The sequence below is a fragment of the Branchiostoma lanceolatum genome, chromosome 8 (assembly GCF_035083965.1).
Source record: "Branchiostoma lanceolatum isolate klBraLanc5 chromosome 8, klBraLanc5.hap2, whole genome shotgun sequence".
Taxonomy (NCBI): Eukaryota; Metazoa; Chordata; class Leptocardii; order Amphioxiformes; family Branchiostomatidae; genus Branchiostoma; species Branchiostoma lanceolatum.
The window spans coordinates 15300540-15326984 of record NC_089729.1 but is presented as its reverse complement, the minus strand read 5'-3'; the positions used below and the strand labels follow the sequence as shown (position 1 = coordinate 15326984).

The following is a 26445-nucleotide window of genomic DNA, read 5'->3' as shown; positions in this document are numbered from 1 at the left end:
ATATCCATGTCCCTATCTATATCTCTATATCTCTATTCATATCTATCTACCTTATTTATCTATCTATCTATCTATCAATCTATCTATCTATCTATCTATCTATCTATCTATCTATCTATCTATCTATCTATCTATCTATCTATCTATCTATCTATCTATCTATCTATCTATCCATCCATCTATCTATATGTATCTATCTATCTATCTATCTATCTATCTATCTATCTATCTATCTATCTAATATCTATATCTATCTATCTATCTATTTATCTATCTACATCTAATCTCTCTCTCTCTAGATAGAAACATGTAGATAGATAAATAGATTAGATAGATAGATATAGATAGATTATAAGATAGACAATGTTAATTTCATTCATCGTCCTCTAATTTTTCAGATACAGTTTTTATATTCAATGTATTTGTCTCAGATATCACCACCCGCAACCAGAATGTCTGCCAAAATGGCGGCAACTGTACGTCCTGCTTCAACGACGACTACACGTTCTGTGATTGTGCACCAGGTTTTGATGGAGAGAGATGCGAGATCAGTAAGTAACTGAACAAAAACATATTTCTAGATGTACTTAAAAGGATTGTGTTGTATTATGGAAAGTTTGAACAGTCCTAAAAAAATGGACTAACGGGAATTTTCGACTGAATCATTCAGCTCTCTGACCCAATCGTTTTTGACACGTGACTTGTCACAAGTGTGACGTCAGCAATGGGTCAACATTTTTGGAAGTCCATATCAGCCCCCGTCTCAGTTGGGACAAGTTTTTTTGTTAATATATGTTGAAACACGGTAAGTAAAGCCGACGGTACTCTAATTCATCCATGTCTTCTTTCCGTTCTAGATGTCGACGAATGTGAGTCTTCTCCTTGTCAATTTGGCGGGACATGCGTTGATGGAGTCAATTCCTACACCTGCAGCTGTGTGCCTGGGTACACGGGGGACGACTGTGAAATAGGTAGGTGTATTTCAACATACAGGCATGTGATGTATTTCCCCACAAGACAGCAATACACTTTGAACATGCATGTAGTAGATGTATCACATGACAATATCTCCCATTCCTGAAAAGATGAAACAAGAGGAACAAATATTGCACTGACTATGATTATGATAAATTAATTCTTTATTCTTGTCCTTGCAGACGTTGATCTCTGCAATCCTAACGTCTGCCCCTTTGGTTGGACCTGCGTTGACGCCGGCATTTCCATGCACTGCTATGGTGAGTTACACTTTAATTTGATAAGCAACATTGGCTTTTAAACAAATACAAACAAGGGATTCAGAGATAGCAGATCTACCCTTTTAACTTTACTGCTTTGCAAACCCCCACATTGAGTCATACCGCGCCAGGCTGGAGGCCTGCCCGCCTTAGCCTGGGACCTCCTCCCCCCCCCCCCTACTTTGCCCCTCGCGTTGTTATCTGGGGGTAAATCAAGTTGAAGTTGAAATATAAACACGCACACAAAGAAACAAACACTCACATGCACATAGACACACACATACATACACGCGGACAAATACATGCACATACTGTTCACACACACATACATACATACATACATACATACACAGACACACATATATAATACAAACACGCACAAATACACACACAAACACACACCAAGACATAAACATACACACACGCACGCACAGATACACACACAAAAACAGTCATTTTAGGTTTTTAAGCCAATAAAAGGAAATTCAAATTTTACTTGTAAAATGCTCAAAAGAAGAACAATTCGAATTAGAACATTTTCAACATAACAGCCTAATTTGCAGGGACTAACACCCACATTGATATAACCCTTACGTTCTGTCGTTCATAATTTGCAGCATTTGGTCAAGGCCGAACTGGCGAACAGTACAAGTGCAACGGGATGTCCTGCCCAACCGGTATGACGTGTGCAGAGGCCGGGCCTGACTCTTACTCCTGCACCTTCGGCTAATGATAAACATACACTGACTCGATTCGCAGACTTCCTGGGGCGGCGGTGTATATTTCGGGGGCTGTGATGGGGGTTACTTTCGCCGCCGAGGGAGATTACTGAGGCGACATAACTCCCTCTGCGACATAACTCCCTCGGCGACGAAAATACCCCCCCCCCAATACATGTATACGCCGCCGCTCTGGGAAGTCTGCGAAGGAGGCTAGACTCGGTCTCATCTGGCAAATTAGAGCCAGCTATACCATGATTTGCACTCAGCCACAGCGTAAAAAATACAATTACGATTTTAGTGATTAAGTTTGTGAGTCTACTATCATTTAGCTCCTTGTGAAAATTTCAAAACATAAGGAAACAGTTACAGTTAAAGAAAACCATCACTTAAATCCAGGAACAGAATTATCACAGAAGCCGTTTTTGACCAATTAGATGCAAATACATTTGACCTTTGAACTTTTGACCAGTCTAAATAAAGCCTGAGAAATGGTTAAAAACATCAATTCCTTCTCGTTATCATGTGTCTTCAACAAAAACGCTACTGCTGTTCTTAAATATGCCGCTAGGAGAAGCTAACCTACACCACTTTTTCTGAGCCCAAATGTTACATGCCGCTCAAAAGTCGTACCATGTTCAGAACAGTGCAAAAAGAAGCAGTGAAAGACGACCAAAATGTCTTTTATTTGTTAGGATAAAACTCACATCGTATCGTAGCAATCCATCCATCGCAGCAACAACCACAAACATAACGCTACGCTACCTAAGGATATGAGGCTCTTCATCTGAAAACTTGAGTAGAAGCAACAATTGTTACAGGAATATTTTCCAATGACAGTTCCCGAATAAACCAATGCAACCAATGCTTCATCGGCAGTTCACCCTGTTGTGTCAATAAAAGCTTAAGATGTAGGCAATATCAAAGCGCAATGGTTTCATTTCTGTATCGCCCTTTTAAGGTATTTTGATTGGTGCATTTAAAAGATGTCAATATTCTATTTCAGTCAAATTCAAACAAACACATATTTCAGAAGCTATGTTATATATATGGTACCTGAAACTTCATAGTCATAAAATCTATCAGCATAAAATCATTTCACTTGTGTTTGCAGCAATATCTTGCTATCTTTAAACTCCGTGTGAAGCGAGAATTTTCGAGAACGCACTTTCTTCACTCATTGACATACATAGTCGCCATTCAACCATGTCAACTCCCACCGTTATCTTTAACCCGGAAGTAATACACGAAAACACCTGTCGCACCCGGAAATGACCTGATTGCAGCTCACCGTCGCTCGATTTCTCTCGATGTGTTTACAACACAGGTAGCGATCACGCGATTCGACGCAGGAAAAATGTACTTCGAGCTAGATTTTGAAACCTTACTGCCAATATTTTCCGTAGTGGGGGGCTGTGTTTTTACAGCGTTGGCGGTTTTGGCAGCGTACAGGTATACTGTTGCTAAGGGTGATCAAAACACGGAGGCCGTGGTAGCGCCGCAACAACGACCCGTAAATGAAGGTACAACGCCGCCGGGCTTCGGTCAGCGTACGGACAACCTAAGTGGTGGAGATGGAAGGGTTGAGTGGGAGATTGGGGAGGAAGATAACAAACCTACGGATGGAGGGAGCGAAAGAGAAACGGAAGAAGACGAAGAAATGGTGTGCCCTGACGAGGTTTGTAAAATTAACCGTATGCTTTACCGCTTCCGGGTATTGCTTTCTAGTGATTGCTCTATATTTGTGACTGTTTATTCTAAGCGCTGTACATGTCAATTTCTCACCGTGTTAGTGCTTGAGATTTGAGATAAGGTTGGAAAGACAAAAGAAGGCTAAGACTTTGCCTTGCCCCCACTATGATATATTTCTGTCGTCTCAAATATGTTTCCATAAATAAATGTATGTATGACGTTACCAACGTTGGTGATTGTTTATCATGTCAATAGATGTTTATATAAGGTATACCCACATACAACATACTTAGAGATCTTTGAACTTATAAACATACTTAATCTCCTGTTAGGTTGCTGAATCATATGCATACATTTTCCAGAGAAATCATATTTTATTTTCCCCGAGGTATAAAACCCTTCAACAATTACACACATTGTTCCCATCGTCCACTAAAATGAGGTGCGTATCCAGGTGCGTTTGACGGCGTGAGAAACTGCGATCGAGTGAGGGCCTTGACACATTAATCCTACGATATATAGATTTATGACAGCAATTGAGGGCATTCTTGAAACAGTCGTAGACGTGGCACGTATAAAATCTCCTGTGAAAGTCTCCTGTGACGTAAAAGGCTGTCATGTACAATGAAGTAAATTCCTGTCAACGTACAAATATGATTTTATGTATATAGACGGCGCTTTATGTATAGACCGGCAGACACAAAGTCACCGACACAACCAGCTGGTGTAAGCACGTACGAGGCCTTCGTCACGTAGCCCCGGACCGTTAAGCTCATTGGTTAATCCGTCATTTAAGGCCGTAGCAGTGTGCTGTTATGCATTTTGTCTAGGGAACGGTATTGGATGGTGGAACACATTCCTCTCCTTCCACCGCCCTTTACCTCCCCAACCGAAGTCAGGTACTCATTTTCACACGTGATTGTAATGAGAAAATGCCATGTAAAGTGCACGTGCTTTTCCCAAGGACACAACGTCTAGCGAGGACAAGAATCAAACCCGCGACCTCTCGATCTCGTGTTGGCTAGCCTAGCCACTAGGTCATTCGACGGCATCTATGATACCCTGCCTATATATTTGGCCATAGAAAAGCTCCCGTTCACCCAGCCAAGCCATCTAAGAAGCCCACAACACGAAGGCTTTTCTTGGATGAATTTGACTTTCAAAAGTCATCGCACGTAAATCTTCTATCTCTCTCTCTCCGGGGACAGAAATACATGGAATGTAGTAGCGGTACCGGTACATACGAAAACAGCAGTCATCTTATTGGTCTCTATCCAATAGAATTCCTATTGGTATGATAAATGAACGGAAAAGTAGTCGGATGAATGGAGATGCATGGTTATACAGACATATTCGTGAGTAAACCATCAGAGAATTAACAAGTAATCGAAGATCCCATATCTCCATTATTAACATTTAGAGCTTTTGTGAATTTCTCTAGCCATCACAGATGTGATCCTCCCCTTCCCTTATTCAACCCCACCTATCTCCCTCCCATAAGGGGTCATTCGTGTGGGAGGGCTGACCAGCTATCCATGGACTTTACCACATTACTCTCAGGAGGGGGGTATCTTTCTATAATGCTGTAGTACCTGAAAATATAGCCTGGATACCAGACCTTTCGCGCGATGCGATGATAAGCCTTTTTGGCCGGGGAAGACATAGTAGTAGGGATAGAGTTGGCACCCGGGCGCTTGGCAGCCGAACCCTGATATCTATTGTCGATCGCGCTATTAGTGGGCCGTGTGCTATCTGTGGCGGCGGCGCGAGTTGCTTCCCCGGCCGAAGGATTAGCGCCAGGAGCGCGGTGGTCTGGCAACCAGGCTACTGAAAATACTGCTATGTAGCCCAAAACTTGCTTCTTTGGGCTCTCAATAACTATCCACATACAAAAATTCATACACATTCATCAAAAGGATCTTTCAAGAGCTATAGGTGCACATGATCCAAAAAACAGTAGCCCCTTCGGAGGTGGTTTGAAAAACCCTTCTAAAACCCTTATTTGGCCGGTTGAATTGCGTTCATATTAAATCATTAAGCCAAGAAAGCCGGGTTGATTTACCCGGCTAAATCTTTTAATTTATTCAGCCGGCTATGAAAGGCTTAGTATGAACGTACGGGGTCCAAGAATAAGCCTATTCTCAATGCCAACAGAAAACATCAAAACCCGGAATGTTGTGTTGGATGCAGTCAACATCTGTGATCTTTTCAATCGGACAAACAACGCACTGCCATTGTTTTTACGATTTTCCAATATATGCTTAGAAGTGGAGTTCATTATAAACAGCTGACGCTTTTACAAGCACTCACGACATCTGGGAATTGCATGATATTATGAGCGCGTCATCGTTACCACGGCAACGGCACGCCATTGTAACAGGCTACGACGAAACACCCCACCCGTGGTGTTGAATACATGCTCTCTCGTTACAATTTGGAAGGACGTCTTACAGTGCTGTAGTGGGTTTTTTCTTCTGAAATGAAACTTACGCTGTGGAAATGAAATTTGAAAATTGTGATGCAAATTCAAGCCCAAAGCCAAAGCACGGCAAAATCAGTACAAGTTGTGTAGTCTACTATCATATGCACAACCCCTTTCCATACACGTTTTACGTAATATGATAAGTGGCTTTACTGATTTAGTATAGATATTATTTTTAAGGGGATTCGACCTTGGAAAAGCTAGGGGAAAGTGTATTACAACTGCTTTAAATCATTCACTTTTTGTATTCGTATTTGGGATATTGACAAATAAAATGTATATTATTTTCCACTGAAACAAAATGCCTGTCCCGTGAAATACAACCTGTACAGTGTTACTTCGGGTATATCCGCAGCCTCACTTTTTATATAATATAATTCTACATCATTCTCTCAAAAATGTCTTAACACGTTGAAGCTGATATACTTTAAGTATCTTAGTCACGTCATAGGTAGACATATGTAAAAAATATGTGGATGAAATAACATACAGCAGAGATGCGAGGATCTACTAGCTTTTAGACGTCTGACGTTTGAACACCAATTTTCACCGTGCGGATGTGTTACGGTTCTTCTGATACTGTTGAGCGGTCAGCCCTATGTTAAAGCAAGGGATGAGTGCTCTGTAACATGCTCTACGATGGAGCATGTTAAAGAGCACACACAACGTACATTTGCATTGGTTGTAACAGGGAGGACTATACCCCTTTTCCCTATAACCTCCTCGGTTGCAGTGATTCAAACCTGTCAATACCTTATGCTTAGGTCCCAACTTGAAAAAAGGGGCCCCGCCGGTTAGTTGACGGGCTGTTTTTTTGCACTTTCGGGTGTGACCCCTACGTGGCCCCGTCGGACACCCTGAGCCTGCCGGGCTATTTTGGGGCCTGGCCGGGACCCCGAATCATTTTAGCCCGGACTTAGAATAAACGCGGGACCCGGTAATAAATAGACGCCGTGAGCTAATCGTGCGAACACCAGGAGGTACACCCCCCACCCCCGTACCCGGTGTAGCAGGCCAGAGTATACCCCCCCCCCCGCCCAGAAAATACCCGGCTAGGCCAGACCATAACCGGGGTATAATCTGGCCCAGGGGGGTATATTCCCTGAACCCCAGGTATATTCTGGACAGGGGTATATTCTGGCCCACTACACCGGCAGTCCACCAGGACAAATTGTGGCCCCGGGCCCGGTCGGGACCTTACCACCGACGGGCACCGGTGCAATTGGGACCGTTGCATTACGCAGCGTGCACTTACCGTGAGACGCGTACGGTTAACTGGTTTTGAGACAAGATCCGAATATTATATGTCCTCTTCAACATCGTTTCCATGTACAAAAAATGTCGCCAATTTCCATTTAGACGCTAGTTGCTGTTATTCATCTACAGCGTATCTTAGCGAGAGGAATGCTCGCGTTAATTGTCTAATTGGGGAAAAAGTACGCGCTACCGAGGGGGTACAATTAAGGGATGGCCAGCCACGCGCAAGGCCTTTGTAACGTAAAACTGAAAACACGGGTCGTCACATGGTAACCAATACTTGATCCAGATTACATTTGATTAAATTCTAGACCCTGCATGCCGCATTGAAATGTACACGGATGTTTACTCTAAACTTAACCCAGAGGAAATATAATGAATGATAGGTTTGGAAAAACATACTCATGTGACACTCTAATGACATTTTAAAAACCGCGGAAGTTGTCACAAAACATTGTTCAAATGGTACCCGTTGCTTAGCAACTGAACACACAGTAGTATCGCGCAGGCCGTTATTTCATTGATTGTGTACTTGTCATTTAAACGAAGTCATTTCTAGACCCCCGGGGTTTTGGTACTAGCAACCCGAGTGACGAATGGGGCACATCATTCGATCGCTTCGTTCCAACTACTAGTTCAGAAATGGCGGCTCCACCGTTGTCATCTTTAAATTTGTCTTCTCCTTCCCCCGAACAGGTGTCCTCGGCGGAGGATAGCATGCCTGAACTTGAAGATATCGCAGAGACAGATCCAAACATCAGTCTGAGCGAACAGGAGAAAGATGCTGCAGACGACAGCGCGACAGCACATGGGAACGAGAACGGCGACGAGAACGCAGCGGAAGGCGAAGAAGAGGAGAAGAAAGAAGAAAAAAAGGATGATGAAGAAAAAGTAAATGACGATTGTGAAGGGACGGAGGAACAGCAAGAGGAAGCTTGTCCTGACATAGTGAAAGAGGAGACAACACCACAAGAAGAATGCGATATCGTGCAGATTGCGACAGAGATACAACCTGACGCGGAAAAAAATGTTGAGACTGGAAAAGAGAAGGAACAAGAGCGGGCGGAAGCTAGCGCACCAGAGCCCGTCGTGGCGAAGAAAACCGCCGGCGACGCCACCACCAAAGTCCTGAAGAAGAAAAAGAAGAAGAAAACGCGCAGTCAGCCTCCCAGTCTTTTCAGCTGCCCGTTCATGACGTCAGACATGATGGAGCCCAGCGAAAGCCGCGGGCCTTGGCGGCGGAGAGAGCGAGGGAAGCCGAGGAACGTCTACGGTTTCCTCGCTGATGGGAAGAGCAAGGAAGAGCAGAAAGAGGACACGGTAACAGAGGCAACACAGAACGGGGAGGGTCCGGATAAAAATGGAGGAAACCCAGAGGCAGCAGAGAACGCCACGACTCCCGTCCCAGACAACGATGACGACGTGAAGAAGGTAAAAGAGGAGATCTACGAAGAGGCCATCCCACAACGCAAGGTCTACAAGGAAGCCGAGCGATGCATGACTGAGGAAGACAGGGAAACCGAAAGACGGTAAGAATCTTAAGAATCCAACTAGCCGGCTCCTAAAAACTTCATTGAGGTAGTAACACGAAATGAAGATGTGAATGATTTTGCCGAAATGATTTTCTATATCTTTCCATTAAGTAAAGAAAATTGTTTTCTTTATTTGCGGGAATAGCTTGCATCAAAGTGGCCTTTCTATTTTCAGAATTCAGCAGGAACAACTAGCGGCCATCTTTAAACTGATGCAAGACAACGAGGACAAATTCGGCGTTCAGTCGTACGACGACGTTGAGGAACAGATGAAGCTATACACGTCCTAAAATACTGTAAATCCTGAAATATTCGCACTGGGTTTATTTTCGCGGTGACCTCCTCAGTGTACTACACTGCCGTAGTACAGTTTTGTTTCAACCACGAATTTAAAACATCACGAAAACCTCTTTTCCCATTCTACCACGAAATTATGTCCCCGCGAAAATAAATGAATGTACAGTATTCTACTCAAACGCCAAGAGGGGTTAATTGAAAACGTTGTTCCATTGTTTGAGTTGCCCAGTGCAATTGTCTCCTCGTATTTTTAAGTTCATCTTTTTGGGCCACATTGTAAAGCATCCCGGTGCATTTCTTTTTTTACGAAACTCCTCTTCCCCAACTGTCTTGGTCGGTCCCTCGAAAAATGTTGCTCCTCGCTACAAAAAAAGTGAGAGTGAACTGGAAGCCATCGAAGACGGTGGTTCTTAAAATAAGATGCAACTTGTTCAACTGGCACGGTGTACGGGAAAACCAGCATCCAACGTTGTCTGGTGTGCAAAGAATTCAGCACCAAGGGCAGAGCCTTGTATCAAGGCAGGTTAGACTTTTCATCAGCAATAACTGTTATGAGGTGTTTGTGTTGTGAAGTTATATCATAACCAGGGAAACAGTTTTGTCTAGCTGTTGATTAGATTTAAATGTGCAACTTCAAACATAAGAATGGAAGGCACTATGTTGGTTACGTGGCGTTGCTCAAGAGGAAACATTGGTTGCAAAAAACGTAAGCTGGATTCAAATATTTATGTAAAATATGCTCCTACATGTGTATAGCCAGTGCTGTAGTTCTAAATGTGAACCAGAGGAACGACTGTTCAGCAATTAACTATATTCACAGTAACAATGTCATAGTTATAAGTGTACTATGCACCCTACTGCTACATACATGTATATGCATGTTATCTCTTTTCAAACGAGAAACCTTATATTCTGTGCTCTCACATCGGATTTAGGAGCACATCTGATTATAATTATGATATAATAAAGGATACAAGCATCTTCAACCCTTAGCTTCCCCTGCAACCTCATCATCATCGTGCAATTGCGGAGCAGTCGACCACATGTTTTATCAGTAGTTACGTCAGTAATAAGCTGGTTCATGGTTTAAACTGTGCATGCGCCAGGTCAAAGGTAAAGGCTCCTATATATATAACTTGGCCGCTAACAGTTCTTGTTAAGACCATGCTTGATACATGTCCTGACATGTTTTCTTCATGTCTCGGGCCTTCAACTTTGACATATTACCCATAATGCAGTTTGAATGGTGAACAATCTGATAGGATATTGAGAAGGGGCAATATAGTATGTGAATAATTATATGTAGTTGTCGCAATCGTGACATTGGTCGTATTTCTTTTTGAGTCCGTGCTGGCAGCTGATTGGCCCCCAAACACTGCTGACTGTACCATCTATGGCGCTCAAGATGCCATCCCGATATGTAACTTGATTGGCCAGACAGCCCAGTCGGTTCTTGTGCGACAAGAAGTGAAAATGTCTTGTTGTGACAGTGTGAATGTTTGTTAAACTTGAATTTTAGTGAAGACGTTGCTTTGGCAGTCAGTTGTATTTGAGGATTTGATACCAGTGTTGTTGTTTTTTGTGATTCACTTGCTAAAACATGTTACGCAACAGACATTTGGTTGTCAACACGACTCCAAAACATAGAATGTTTATGTATTAGAATGCAAGGAATTCTAAAGATGTGTTCCATCCCTATTTATATTTGTCAGAAATAAATATTTGGTTCAACATTTGCTTTAGCTCAAGTGATTATTGTGTTTTGTATGTTCATGGGGGAAGGGGGTGGTCTAGGAATCTTGATTCAGTACCTCTTTATCAATATTGATTTGATGCAAAATTTTGGACCCAACTACGTCTGCATGAAGAGAGCCTGATACATGTATCATGGGACTAAAATCATAAGGTATAAAATTACTGTGATACCCAAGAAGAGTTGTGGGTATCTTCATAAAGGTGAAATTTTATTTATGAATATTTATATGCAAATACATTGTACAATTATACTAGTTGGTCGTCTTCAAAAATGGATCAATCTTATTTCAATACTATCAACAACGCAAGCACTTACATTATGTATAATTGACAACATACTATTTTTTAACTAGATGTAAAGGTCAAATTAGTACTACTTTCAGGCAGATGCTGTGAATCTTATAAGTCATTTCAATGACGTTAGTACTTGTATTTAGTAATATACAGCCTGAGGCAAGTTCTTTTAAAAATAATCTGCTAGGCTTCTTATAGTATAGCTACTTTCTAAATCCACTGGGGTTTGGTAGGATCATATTTCTATTTCCACATGTAAGTACTTAATCTGTAAGACATGTTCTGAATTTGTGCATATACACTGGGATAACAAATTGTTTTAAATCAATTTGAATTTTGATTCTTAAAACATTTTCAGACTGCAATTTGAATGGCAATTGAATTCATGTATTTGATTTTTAAGACCTCTGCATTGGAATTTACCTGCAGTTTTAAACTTATGCAAGATAAGCAGCTTTACATATATAACCACAATGCTCCATGTAATCAGATCATTTTACCGTAACTGCATTAAATTTTGCAGGACGTACACCTTTTGGCACAGTAAAAATAAAGAGTCTGTGGCATCTCTAAAAAACAATAGTTTCAACACAATAGAAATACCCGTTCACGGCTGTGATGAATTTGCTGCAGAGAAGTGTATGCCAAAAGCACAGACTTATAAATGTGCCTACTATTTCCTGGTGTACAGTACTCTAAGAGTCTGTATATCTCTCCATTCACTGTTTCCTATACCACTGCCTTCCACAAAGCTTTCAAACCTTTCCTTAAATGTCAAGATGATGACAAATTTTTTTACAAGGGTTATCTTCCAAAATGGAAAGAGTAAGACCTTGATATTCAACAGTCCTGCAAAGAAATAACCCAAGAAAATACTAGAAAATGTCAAATTCTCTGGCTATATTCAAACTTTTGAAGTACACTTCCTTTAAAAGGTATCATATGTGTTTTGTACATGTATATTGTAGTGGTGGACAATAAGGTATGCATGTGTAGCTTTAAGTCAAGACATTGTTAGTTCATACATGAAAGTCAATTTGTGAGCTGGATCTATAACTATGTGTATAACAATGACTGCAGAAACTACAAAATTTATGTACAATATTGTTATCTAGTGCGACAATGAAAAGAGTCACAGAAAGTAAAGGATTCAAGCTATGGTCTGCTGGCTGAAGAGGTCAAGGGTCAGGGCACTGAGGAATGCTGGGATAGAATGCTGGGTCTTCAGGTGGAGGTCCACTAACATCATCACAGCCTGGGAGTTGGAGAACTCAGTCTCCAGTAGCTGCAGCTCCCCTCCTGGCACCATCTGGAATTGCAGGAAGTAGGGATCTTAGAAAAATTATACATAGACCTGTTTTGTCACACTGATAAATAATAGTCAAAGCTGTCCATAGTGACCGCTCAAGGGACTTAAAGGAGTCCTAAACTTTTAATAATTTTTGGCATAGATGAGGGGGGTTAAGCACAATAAGAAGGCCAATTGTTAATAAGATATAAAAGAACACAAAGCAAGACGAATTTTTCTTAACCACCCTGACATTCTTTTTGTAATCTAACTTTTGCCAGGCCTTGTCAGGCACATTGTAATAAGCCATAGGCTGAGGTTGTTTAATTTAATTAATCAGAAAATAGAGGGTCATCTGGGGAATTTGGTAGAATACTGAATGCTTTTTGTTGCGCATTGGACTAGTGGGGACTTTATCGTATACTGTAAAAAGTATTCATTTTTACTTCCTAAAATTATCATCTATTGGAAAATAACCCCCGGACTTTAGCAGGACTCCTTTAAAGAAAATGGTCACAGCAGAGAGGTGGCCACTATAGATAACTTCAAATAAAGGTTTCTTTAAGGCTTGAGTCAATGGGAAAAACCGTCTGAGAGTTAGACACAAACACAAAAGTGGCCACAATGGCCAAGGGTCCTTGTGCAGAGGCGGTCATTAGTACAGGTCTGACCATACCTCACTTGACCTACCACAGTCAAAACTGCCCGAGATGACCATGTAGATGACCAATAAAACCTGGTCTACATGGACAAGTGGCAACTATAGATACGAGTCATATTGCTTGTGTCAATGAGACAAATTATCTCCATAAGGTGGTCACATTGGCCAGGTGGTCCTCATGTCAAGATTTTCACTTGTACAAGTTTGAGTGTAATACATTTCAAGAAACACCAGATCTTTAAAAAAAACATATACAAAATTTAGTATTTTACTGTGATCCAGTACTAGTGGTTAGTAACTCTACTTGTGGATCCTAAGGCCTTGGATCTGAAGACCTTTAAGGTGTTCGAAATACCCACCTACAGTCTGCAATTTGCAGAAAGATTTTCAAGATTGCAGAGGAAAAATTAAGCAACCCGCAATTTTGAAATTTTTTTTACTCCTACAGAAAGAATGAAAATCATTTGATTTGATTGATATTGAGTAAATACGCTTTTGCTGTCTCAATTGTAATAAAGCAAATTCAATTTTCATTTCATTTTTTTTTCCACACATGTGTATGTTATTCTTGTTCAAACTTTGCTGGTAAAAATTAAAGATAGAATGAGATAATAAAGAATGATCACAGGAATGTTGCAAAGATAGATATGAAGTAAATAAGTAGGCTATATTAGTTTGATAAGGCTGAAGTAGGCAGGCTTGTTTATTTGCAGAAAATATTTTCAAATTGCAGGACAAAATTTTGGCATTCTGCAATATTGCAGAACACTGGAAAAAAGTATTTCTACCACTGCCTTACCTGAAACATGAGGCAGTCCTCCTGGCGCTCAGCGTACATGGACATGAGTTTGTAGTTGTTGTCCTTCACAACGTCCACCTTGTAGCCCAGCAGCATGTAGCAGGCCTGGCGGAACTCGTGGATCTTCTGCTGGAACACCTCCTTGAGACGAGTGTTCTTCGTCTCGGCTGTCGTCAACTGCTTCTTCAGATCTAGGGTGAAAAAATGAAAGAAAGTCATTTGCATTTTTATTTCGTAATGTTTGTGATGTTTAACTATAGGTTGTGAAGTAAGCCACTTTGGTGTGATACCTATGATTACTGTAAATGCAGAAATGTTCGCGGTGGTTTAATGTTCGCGGTTTTCGCGGCGACCGTTTTACCGCTAACTTAAAGCCACTGCTAACATTTTTGTAGCAGTATGTAACCATGGCGCTGCTGCGAACGTAAAACCGCCGCAAACACTCCATTTTCGCCTTAGTGCGAAATAAAAACGCGAACTTAAATACATTTACAGTATTCTTATAAGGACTGACAGCTTCCCTTGCCGAAACATTGCCTGATAAAATCCCTATAGTTGTGGGAGCTACATGTATATGTAAGAATTCAGTAGAGGGCTCTAAATTCATTTTTTTGGAACATGAAATAATCTCCCAAACCTTAATCACAGTTTTGAACATTGAAAATTGCTATCAACCAAAATTCTGGAGACTGAGCTAACTTTAAAATCTTTAACAATAAACAAAGTTTAGGTATTTTTTCTGACACTTGAATGTCAAGAATATGCTACATATTAGTGTACAATAGTACCTTTTGAACATAACCCTACCCAAATATCTAGGTACACCCGTGCACCCACAGTAAAAAATTAGGTGCATTTTGGGTGAACAAAAGCGATTATGCAAAGAGCATTTTGAGCCTTTAGCATGTACAGAAAAAATGTAAGCATCTAAATGAGGAGATTGGCCTCCAATTCTGTAGAAAGGAAATATCAGTAATATCGCGTGAACAACCTTCCATCTCCTTGCTGGAGGGTGTCTGCAAGAGGCTGGCCGTTACGTCGGTGCCGCCCCCTTCCTCTGCCGCTCTCAGTCGCTGCCGCAGTTTCTCGCACTCCTCGCGTAGCTTCTCCAGTTCTTCCTGTCTGTGCTGTCTGCGCAGCGCGGTGGGGTTCAGCCCAAAATGGACCACTTTTGTCTTGGTGGGGTCATAGTCTCCCTGCAAAAATGAAGGACAGATTGATATACGAAATGAACAAAAAGACTTTAAATGTACAATTCATTAAGAAAAAAAACAAGAAAATGTCATTGAAACAAGCTTCTTTGTTAGCTCCAGTAAAACCATTAATTTGTTGCAGTTGGTAATTTTAGCAGTTGGTGGGAAAGGTAGTACAGTCAAACCTGTCTATAGCGGTCACTCAAGGGACTGGCCAAAACTGGCCGCTAAGGACAGGTGGCCGCTATGGAGAAAATGTTGATTAATTGACCACGAGTGACACATGTTTTCAGTACCCACTGAGATACATTTATTCACCGTACAGTACACATTTAACATTACACAAGTAAGGCACATTTTAGAAATTCGATTGTTGTTCTTTTACTTCTATTATGGGCTTGAAAAAAAGAATTATTGTATCTGCCAACTCCAAAATCCATGGTCTGCTCGAGCTTCATTTCTGAACAGACCAGCATCGCCATACTCAACTCTTGATCCTTCGCGACTGCTTCGCTGCCGGCACACGCGTCACCAACGAGTTTTAATCATATGAAACAAAGTTCTTCGCAGCAAAATGCCCCCTAGTTAGTATAGAACAAAATATATGTTGCTCAGTTGCCACTTACTGTTCGTTTTCGACCGTTTTCAAACACAAAATCGTGGCGACAATTTTCCTAATCTGTTGTTGTTTGCTTGTCATGATCGGCTTCTACCATTATGCTAATAGGGTAATGAGAGGAAGGTCGCTCTTTTGAGGGCTTTTTTCTTTTCAGAAAATTGCAACAGCCCAAATTTTAGAAGATAGTAATGTTATCCATATTTAGTTTGAAGCTTTTGGTTCAGTAATTATTGTCAGTGATAGTTTGCAGCAAAATAGATTTAACACACTATACCTCCGCAACAGTGGTGTCTTCCGATGACCTTTATGCTGCTCCGCCATTTTGAAAATCGTGTTTGGGCACATTTTCGGATGAATTCCCGGGGGAAACGGAAATATTGGGCCGACATTGAAATAATTCGCCAACTTAGCGCATCAGATACATGTGCGGGTTGTATTTTCCAAAAACTACCGTAATCTTTGTCCAATCCAAATGCACAGAAATAGTCAAATATGCTACGATGTACAAACGCAAGCCATGTGAAGAAATACTTGACTTCGCGCGCGTCAAACCATGGATAATCTAACGAAGATAAAACATTCTTGTTTTCTTTATTATTATCCCGTAAAGTTGAGTTCACATAAACTTGATAACTGCATTAAAAAATGAAGATTTTGAACCCGGCGTGCGGTGGCGATGCGGCTTCCACCGGCGCACATTGGCCGTTATCGGCAGTGTTACTGTACTCGCGGGACCGAAAATCGTCTGGCCGCGACCGCGTTGGACAGGTGGCCGCTATAGCCTAATTCTTAATGCTTATGTCAATGGGAAAAATCCAAGGGACCGACAAAAAGTGACCACTATGGGCAGGTGGCCGCTATGCAAAGGTGACCGCTAATACAGGTTTGACAGTAGTTCAAGGCATTTACTTTAACGGTGGGAAAAAACATCACTGCCTCAAATGTAAGTAAATCAACTATTTCCTATGATGAAATTTTAGCGGTTCACTAATGACCATTAAAGTAGCTAAAATTGAGTTACTGTTAACAAAACGAGAATTACAGTATTCAGAAGCGAGTAGTTTTTTTCACCATTTTACTATCAAAGAGTAAAATGTAATCAAATATGGTATGGGCCTTTCTGCCTTATACTTATAAACCTATTTGCAGAGTATCAATGTGATACTATGATATCTGTGTAAAACGAAAATAAGCTGCAGTTATTGAACTTACCTGTAGGTGTCTCTGCTCAACACGGGCCTCTAGGATCTCCTTTTCCTCTACAAGCTTCTGCCGGTCCTTCTCCAAGTCTTCCACCTTTTTCCTGAGCATGGTGACCTCCTGACTAGTGATGGGGTTTGGGGCTGGGGCAGGGGTTTGTGCCTTCATCTGAGACAGCTCTACCTCCAGCTAATAAAACAAAGAAGCAAGGCTCAAAGATGGTTTTGGGAATAGGTGCATAACATAAAACGAAGTACATGTAGAACGTCAGCAAAACGTAATAAATCATATATTCTACTTGTATCTGAGAATTTGATTGCTAACTTCAAAATTTTGAGCAACTAATATAGCAAATGTTATTTCTCAACACTATCAAGAATATGCTGAATAGCATACAATAGTACCTTCACGGACGTAACTCTACATAAATTATCAAAGATATGGTGTATAGCTCCGATTTTAGGTGCACATAAGTGTATCATAATGCATCCAGTATTTTGACAGTATGGCCAGGTCAATTCAATAAATAATATAGTTGTTTCACAGAGAAGACAGGGTTTGATAAAAAAAAATATTTTCATGTTTTGCATCAGACATCCAGAAACTGTAAGCCAACATTAGGTAATTTTTTATAATTGTGTGACAGAAACCCACACATTCCAGTTATACCACTAACCTTGTGTGCTTTTATTCTTTCCTCACTGGCCTGTGCATTCACTCTTTGCATCTCCTCCTGCAAATACAAAATTACATACTAGTAGTAGTATATATATATATAGGCTGGATAGCAACATTAGAAAGCAACTAAGAACACTATGTACTTGCAATCAAGTCCCTATAAGAAAGTAAATCAATGTACAGTATATAGGCTGATTAAAATAAAAGATACAGGTACAAGTAGCCTGTTATGCTCTTTTTGTCTTGTAAGATTAGGGTAAAGGAAATTGGTCTACATGCAAAACAAAAATGACAACCTATTCCTGAAGTTTACTATAGTGTACTGTAAAGTGTTAAGTAGACAATGTGATCGTACCTCTAGAGATGCCATGTGTCTCTGGTACCGCTGGGCTGCCTCTTCGCTGTCCTGTAACCGCTGCAGCATGGCGTCATCGGAGCTCGCTCGCGTGACCTCACTCTCGTACGACACCAGGATGTTGCGGATACTGTCGCGGTCCTGGGAAAATAGGGTCCAGAGCTGATCATACAAATGTTTATCTAGTAGTTTTCCCGCCTTTAGTATCGCGCACCTGCACACTAGGTACCAGGGGCCAAGACCCCGGATATAGTTTTCTTCTCTGAACAGAAAGTTCTGAGTTCTGTCAATACAACACGTCTGTTCATATACCTGTGTGAGTTGTGATCTTTACCTAGTTTAACAATGGTAGCAGAGGCTGGTGGTAGTCGGAGTATTGTTGACTGCTCAACCATGGTTTCCAGTGTCGCAAGTAAACACATGTAAAAAGCTTCCATTGTGATAGTAGGTCTTCTCATGCAACAGTGGCATTACATCCAAAAGCCAACAAAATATTCAATATTCAACCTGATAGTTATAGCTGTTGATCTAATGTGAATCACATTTTGCTTCCTACGAAAAGATGGCAAAAACACAAGCTAACTTTGGAAGGATATTTCCCAGGGACACAATTGGCATATCCCCATTTAAAAACGATTTACCTTTGTAACCAATAGCAGCCTTCTTTGCAACTTTTTGATGAGATCTGCCTGCTGATTGGTCTTTTCCGTCGCCGCAAACAGCTGAGATTCGACCTCCCGTAGTCGCCCGGTCGCCGCCTTTTGGCCTGCTTTGCTGTCACGAGCACTACAGAAGACACATGTCAATCATCAAAATATACGAACTTTCTGAAGATAAAGACTTTGTGTTTGATACCAACTTTCAAATAGATTTGGAAGGATTAGAAACAAGCTTAAGATTAAAACTCAAAACTGGTGGCTAATGATTGTTGACGTTTTAAGGGATGTTTTTTCAATGTGGTTTTTACTTTGTTTTGTTGTGTCCCCATGTATTTCCTAACATTCTTCCGTTTATCTATTTGTACTTGTAAGTAATTTCTTTTCTAATAAAGCAGTAAACAGAAAACAAAATCAACTCAAAACTGAAATTTCTAACCTCCTAGACTATTCAGGAACCCCAATTTCAAATAATATATCATATCTCCATCAATATCTGGCTACCTGGAAGTAAGCTGTCCTGTTTTCTCTGTTAAAAGCACCTCCTTTCTTTGCAGTTCAGCGATCCACTTGGCTATTTCAGCTGGGGACCTAGAGAGGGGCAAATCATCATCATCAAATAACCAATGACCATATTTGGAAATGAAGAAGCCAGCAGCCATAATTGGTGTTACTCTAAGCACCATATTTGGAAACAGGGAAGAAATAATGACCATATTTGGAACTTTAAAAAACACATTACCATATTTGGAATGATAGAGGACAGTACCTTGGGATCTGACCTCCACTGGGGTCGATGCCCTCCCATTGCTTCAGCCTTCCTCGCAGATCCTACGGAAAAAAGGCAGTCCCTTTCTTTAAGTCTTCAGAGCAAGCATCTTAGAATGTGGAAGGAATTAGAAAGACACGAATGAGCATATGATGGTACTTAAATGGCGTGTTATGCCGAAGGGTCGTTATACCGGCTATTAAATTTAAAACCCTTAAGCTGCTAGTCCCGGTTTAATCAGGGATACAGAAACATGCCATGTGTGTTGTGCCTGGTTATAACTGGGATAAGGTGCTCCCCAGAAGAAAACAGCATTGCGTGCATGTAGCGCTTGAAGTTAGGGGAGTTAGGGCCGCCAGCTGTTTCGCAGGTTTTGTGAGGGAGGTCAGGGGTCAAACATTTTTTTATTATTACTTGGCTGAAAATCTGTCAGCTTAAGGATTAAGACACAGATAATCTTTTTCAAAAGGAAATGTCCAACCTCGACTTCCTTGATGAGTTCCAGGTTACTGTGTTCAGCTCGCCCATACTTTGTCTCCAGACTTAGGAGTTTCTCCTTTAACAGCTGGTTGTTCTCACTTGTTTCTCTAGGAAATCAGATAGCAAGAAAAAGTATTATTACATTGTTTTTAATCCAATGGTGATTCATAACACAACATCTTGCATTGGATCTATTTTTTGTGCAAAATTTCAGTTATAATTTATCTAAAATTGAAAAATTGAGGATATATTTGCATGCTTTATTCTCATGTTCCCACACAAAAAGAGATTTTGGTTCTGAGCATTTTTCTGTACCTGTAGAACTTGTTCTGCTCCAGGAGTTTCTTGTTCTCCTTCTCAAGCTGTTCATATCTGGACAGCCGAGTGCTCATCAGCTTGGCCATTGCAGCTGACTCCTGCACCTGGTTCAGCTGCAGCTCAAGTTCCTGTGGAGAAATCAAAGCATATGAAAACATCATCTGTTCCCCTGTAGCTGTTAAACTTTTTCAGCTGACCCGATGTTTAGCTGTCACTAGCTTAATCCTGTCTTCATGTAGCTGACTTGCACCTACTTCAGCTGCACCTGCACTTGCCCCCTCACACGTACTGCTGCACCTGCACCTGTATGTATCTGCTCCTCTTCACACAGCTGCACCTGCCCTGCTCTCCTCCCACAAAGCTGCACCTGTACCCTCCCCACACAGCAGCAGCTGTACCTGCACTTGTATCTGCACTTGCCCCCCTCCCCACACAGCTGCAGCTGCCCCCTCCCCACACAGCTGCAGCTGCCCCTTCCCCACACAGCTGCAGCTGCCCCCTCCCCACACAGCTGCAGCTGCCCACTCCCCACACAGCTGCAGCTGCCCCCTCCCCACACAGCTGCAGCTGCCCACTCCCCACACAGCTGCAGCTGCCCCCTCCCCACACAGCTGCACCTGTACCCTCCCCACAGCTGCAGCTGCCTCTTTCCCCACACAGCTGCTTCCTCCCCACACAGCTGCCCCTTCACCTGCCCCTCCCACACAGCTGCACCTGTACCCTCCCCACAGCTGCAGCTGCCTCTTTCCCCACACAGCTGCTTCCTCCCCACACAGCTGCCCCTTCACCTGCCCCTCTTCACACAGCTGCCCCTTTACCTTCCCCTCCCACACAGCTGCACCTTCACCTGCCCCTCCCACATAGCTGCACCTGTCCCCTTCCCATCTCTCTCACCTTGACCTTGTGTTCAGCTGTCACAGCCCTGATCCTGTCCTCCTGCAGCTGCTGCACCTGTTCGAGCCGTGCCTGTGCCTGTCCTTGGTGATGCTGCACCTGTTGCTGTGCTTCTGCCAACTCACTGTCACTCATCTCCAGTTCTGCTTCAAGTCTTCAGGACAAAGAACAAGCCTCATTGGACGACTGACTTTTAACAAACCATCTGATTGGTCCATAGCCATGTATGGTTCACCAATATATAATAGGCCGGATTACTATCAAAACATGAAGCTAATCTTATGATAGGCGAGAAAACATGATGAGCCTGACATTAAAAAAAAAGTTACTAGTGTCATTCTAAATATGCAGTTTCCCATGATTAAACTTACCTTTTGACCTGGTTGCGTAAGTTGGATATCTGGCTCCTAGATGCCTCCCTAAGCTGTGAATACAAGTAACAACATCACTTATTTTCATTAAAATATGTGCAAAGTTGGACTAGTACTGGCGGAAATACCTGCTACCCGGGTAGTTATATCAACAACAAGAAGTCTTTTTTTCCATGAATTCTTACTTGTATGTGTAATGAAATACACTATGAAAAAAAAAAAACATTGGAAAGTTTGGAAGTATGCAATTATGTCTGCCCTATGATGTTTTCTCTGTACCTGAACAACAACATTATGCTTCACCCCCTCCACACAAAGGTACATTCCTACCTCATCTAACTCTGCTTGTACACACAGCTTCTCTCGCTGCAATACCATGATCCTCTTCTCCATCTGGGTCTTTATCGTTGTCAATTTTTTCCGTTCTTCGGCGAGCTCTTCCTTCGCTTGTTTCTCTTCCTTCACCAGGAACTCCAGTTTGTGCCGTAGGTCGTTGACCTGTTCTAGGTCACGCTGAAAGGCAAGCAATGAAAACAAAAGAATTTTCAAAACTTGACTGTTGCACTCAGGATATAATGCATAGTCATGATTTATAGAAAGTCCATCCAGCCAGTCTAAATAGAGCGTCTGCATACCTTTTCACATGAGGCGTAGCAACCTGTATCAATTTATCGTCAATCGTAGCCGGCCAAATCTAATTCAACGTTAAGCAATGTCTGATAATTATTCATGAGTAAATAGTAGTACTTTTTGCTTGGTAACACCTTTATTTGCTATCCAGAATTCATTAATTGTTAAGCCTTATCAACAAATTCTTCATATCACAAAGTCAAATGCCAGTTTATCCAAAAGTCACAACAAAGCTTTTAGCTGCGTCATTATTTACAGCCTAGTTTAAACAAGTGAGATACCCAAATCTAGTGCAGGGTATAAGAATGCTGTTGAGCATTGCATTCCCAGTGGTTCATCTAAATTGGGAAAGAGGGGCGCTGCGCCCTCTTGTTTCAGCCCAGTGCCCCCTTGTTAAATTAAAATTTTAGCTTAATCCCCAGCATACAGCCTTCCCTCTGCAATAGAGTCTTCCATAAATACATAAAATTCGCTCCCTCGCCTGTGTGTGCTCCATCTTGTTTAATTTTTCTAGAAAAACCCGATTCCTTCATAAATTTCGTTACCGTAAAGCATTGCCGACCCCCCTACTAGTAAATTCATGACTTAACCCCCATAAATGTAAGCCGTCTAGATGACATGACCTACTTCATACTGCATCCTGAATGTCTCCTGTCCCTTCTCGAACTCGATCTTGTCTCGTTTCTTCTCCGTTGTCAGCTGCGTGATGGCGGTCTCCAGTTTGGCGACCTTGCTGCGCGTCCACACTAACTCCCCTTCCTTCTCTATCGCCTGCTGCTGTTCAAGTCTTCGCACTACACACAAAAAAGGCAGTTGAATGACATTAATTGTGTGCAAAGCATCTAAAATTGCCTTCACTTTATTTGCATATCAATTCATAGTTCGTGGTCACAAATCTGCTGATCGACAAATCTTGCTCGGTGTCACTGACGAAAATTAGGGGATGCTATTTGAAACGTCTGACCATTTCCAAAATCATATCCAGTTGCTTGAGTAACTGCTAAACACGTATTTTTATGAACTGCAAGGGAAGGACAGAAAGAGAGAGAGCCAAAACTCTTCTTCTTTCTTTGAAGTACTAGTACTGTATTTTAGTGTTTTGCCTGGATTGGCCATTAAGTTCAAAATCATTCACAACCAACCTCGATTTCTCTTTGCAGTTTCTGGCCTGTCCCATTGCACAGTGCTGTCATCTCTTGTGGTGTCCAGTTGCATGGTGAGATCCCCCTTCCCAGCAGTGGTATCACCCATGTCAAACAGTAGAGATGAGTTACTCTGCTGTCTCCGCCCCTCGGCTAGGTAGGAGTTAAAATCTCCCATCATTCTCACCACCGTAGTGTTGTCTTCTGGAGTGACATTCATTCTACAATGTGGGCGAAAAATCAAATCATTTTCAATATTAATATCAAAGCCCATTCGTAGATTCGAGTACACATGGTGTGCAGTGTCAAAGGTGAAGCCTGAAGGCCCCTGAGACGTAAACAAAACCCGTCTGGACATTGTAATGCAAATTGAGACAATGTCAAGACAAGAAATTTTTTTCCAAGGCTACTAGTAGGAGATCCAACTTCAATGAAGCCTCGGCAAAGTTCAAGATGTGTAGGAAGGGAGTTAAGCAGCAGAGAGTTAGGAAGGCCCATAGGGATTATGTTTCCAACTACCTGGAGACTAACATCTAGGACAATCCCAAGGCCTTTTGGAGCTACTGTAATTCTTGATTTGTTAACTGTAACTTAATTTTAGCTGTGGCCCCTTCTCCCTGAAAGGAGGAGGAATGCCCGCCTCACCTTCTTCTACAAACTTGTTAACAACCATATTAATATAGACACAGTTTGCTGAAACCAGCCCAGGGGCGCACCCGGGGTAGCCACGACCTTAAGTTTTACACCATCCACGCAAGAACTGTTACATATAAACACTCATTCTTTCCCCGTACTATCCCCCAGTGGAATACCCTGCCTGGCACGGTTCCGACGGCTCCCACCGTTGAGTTGTTCCGTGCCAGGCTGGACGCCTGCCCGCCTTAGCCCGGGACCTCAACTCCCCCCCTACTTAGCCCCTGAAGGGGCTATTTGGGGATATTAGCAATGTAGATGTAGATGTTTACAAGCCAGGGGCCTTCACCTTTGACACTGCACATGCGTACTAGTACTGGAATTTTACGAATGGGGTTATACTAAGTTATAGAAGATGCATGAATGTACATAAAACAATGGTGATAAGGTGGTCTTATGGTTAGGGCTGTTGATTTCGAATCTAAAGGATACTTTTCGCATACTGGGTGGAAACGCAGAGGAAGCAGGTTCGAATCTCTGTCTTGGTCATAGCAAGGTTATATAACCTCCTTGGTTATAGCACGCTAATCAAAGTAATAAAACGACAAACAATGGAACTTGATAAATTTTCTGCATAATTCAGAGGCTATTTGATGCAAGATGTCATGGAAAATGGTCTAAGGTTAGATCAAAAACAAGGTTTAAGAAAAAGTGCAAGTTATAATTTATTTTTACACTCGCCTTTTATGCTCGCCTAGTACTTTTCTACAAAGCACTCAACAATTTAGTCGCCATTCCCCTACACGATTATGCCACCCTTAACACCAACAACACAAGAGGTCATCCGCTCCGCTTCCAGACTCACTACTGCAGAACTGACACATACAGAGGCAGCTACATCCCAAGAACAATAGTAGAATAGAATAATTTACCTGCTAACGTAGTCACTACAACAACACTGCCAAAGTTCAGCACAGGGAAACGACCTACCGACAATAGATTTCGGCCATTTTATGCAAATTAGCAATTTTGACAGACCGGAAAATGGCGTCCCATTTGGCCCATTCAAACTTCCCACCAAACTGGAATTAGTAGAATAAGTTCTCTTCGTGGTACGCATTTAGAATTTATGTCAAATTGTAGGTAGATTTGTCATAAACATGATGGCGAAAACCGCACGGGCGTACCATTGAGAGGTAAGCTCAGACACGTCCGAAGAGTTGTAATACATTTAGATATGAAGTTCTGATGTGACCTCGCGACCTCGTGTGATTTTGCGACAAAAAGCGAAATTACGGCCCGAAGCTGCCGGGGAGCTTACTTTAAGATGGAAATTTCACATATATATTTAAATATATGTTATTGTGAGCTGCCGCGAGCAAATGTGACATAGGCGCTATTGTTAATGTTTCCCTGTGTTCAGGTCGGGACTGGCCCAACACATGGGCCTTCCCACCTGCCAGTAGTTCTTTACTTTGCTAAGGCGGCCAACATTTTTATATCACTTTTTTGCACATTACTTCAGATGTTTTTCACTTTTTATGTATAGTTTTGTTTTGAGCACTCCACCACCGGCCGCACTTAGCCGTGCACCTCACCCTGGACGTGACGCCCCATAAAGACACGATCGTGACTTGCCCCCCTCCCTCTTGCATACGCACGCATCGCAAAGTTTGACCACCCGTATTTCATCTGTCTTACAAACTCTGAACCCAAATGTGATATGACAGTATTCAATATAACCCGTGTTACCTTGCCTAGCAGCTTCACAGTTCCTTGTTGGCAAAAACTGCCTAAAAATGGGGAATATCTACCAGGGTGTAAACATCAACAATTGGACTCGGCGCCATTTTAGGTTTCTGCTAACCATAATCCTTTGCGTAACAAATAATAATGTATCCCACCATGCAACGGGCGCAGTCATTCGGATTCTGCAGTGTGTATTTTATCCGTTAGGTGGCGTTGTTGTATGGTATTCATGGTTATTGGGGCTGGTTGATTGGTCTTTTTGAGGAGCACACATCCATCCCTGGGTTCTGTATATCCAAGTGGTTCTCCATCTCCATTAGTTAGTTAATTTCCGAACCCCAAATAATTTTTCCTTTGTGGTCAGCTGTGGCAATCACTTTGATGCTTTACCACAAAAGCATTTTAATAACAAAAAGGAATTTGTGTGGGTTGCCTTGCGTGGGTTTAATGTGCGACACTAACGTTAATGTTACAATTATAAATTGTCATCCAGGTCATCAGTTGAGTCTACAGATAATTTTCTCATGCCATACAGCACTTTTCTCTGTCAGTTTTGTGACATTACTTCTATTTTATTTACTTTTAACCTGTACACATATTGATGGTTTAAAGTTCAAATAATTTATCGAAGGTCAGTGACCATCCCTGCCTTCAAATAAAAATACTTCCTTTTCCCCCCACCTCCTGACCAGAGTCTCTTGATGTTTATGTTTACATTTTTCGGTTGCCAGCCAGCCAACAGTCAGC

At 41.9% G+C, this 26445-nt stretch overlaps 2 protein-coding genes across 2 annotated transcripts; one reads left to right on the top strand and one right to left on the bottom strand.

Moving 5' to 3' along the window:
* Window positions 1–3230: 3230 nt before the first annotated feature.
* Window positions 3231–10949, top strand: LOC136440985 (neurofilament medium polypeptide-like). The gene is made up of 3 exons (XM_066437195.1): window positions 3231–3632; window positions 8082–8914; window positions 9093–10949. The coding sequence occupies exons 1-3, from the start codon at window positions 3312–3314 to the stop codon at window positions 9205–9207; spliced, it is 1269 nt and encodes a 422-aa protein (XP_066293292.1). The 5' UTR covers window positions 3231–3311; the 3' UTR covers window positions 9208–10949.
* Window positions 10950–12151: 1202 nt separating this feature from the next.
* On the bottom strand, window positions 12152–25835 carry LOC136440983 (mitotic spindle assembly checkpoint protein MAD1-like). The gene is made up of 17 exons (XM_066437190.1): window positions 25702–25835; window positions 23317–23537; window positions 22802–22968; window positions 21875–22057; window positions 21545–21597; window positions 21174–21327; window positions 20277–20407; window positions 19963–20068; window positions 19482–19543; window positions 19217–19303; window positions 18698–18842; window positions 18057–18197; window positions 17700–17756; window positions 17036–17212; window positions 15003–15207; window positions 14012–14202; window positions 12152–12572 (listed from the first exon to the last, which is right to left on the bottom strand). Exons 2-17 carry the CDS (start codon window positions 23534–23536, stop codon window positions 12414–12416), a joined length of 2238 nt encoding a protein of 745 aa, XP_066293287.1. The 5' UTR covers window position 23537; window positions 25702–25835; the 3' UTR covers window positions 12152–12413.
* Window positions 25836–26445: the final 610 nt, after the last annotated feature.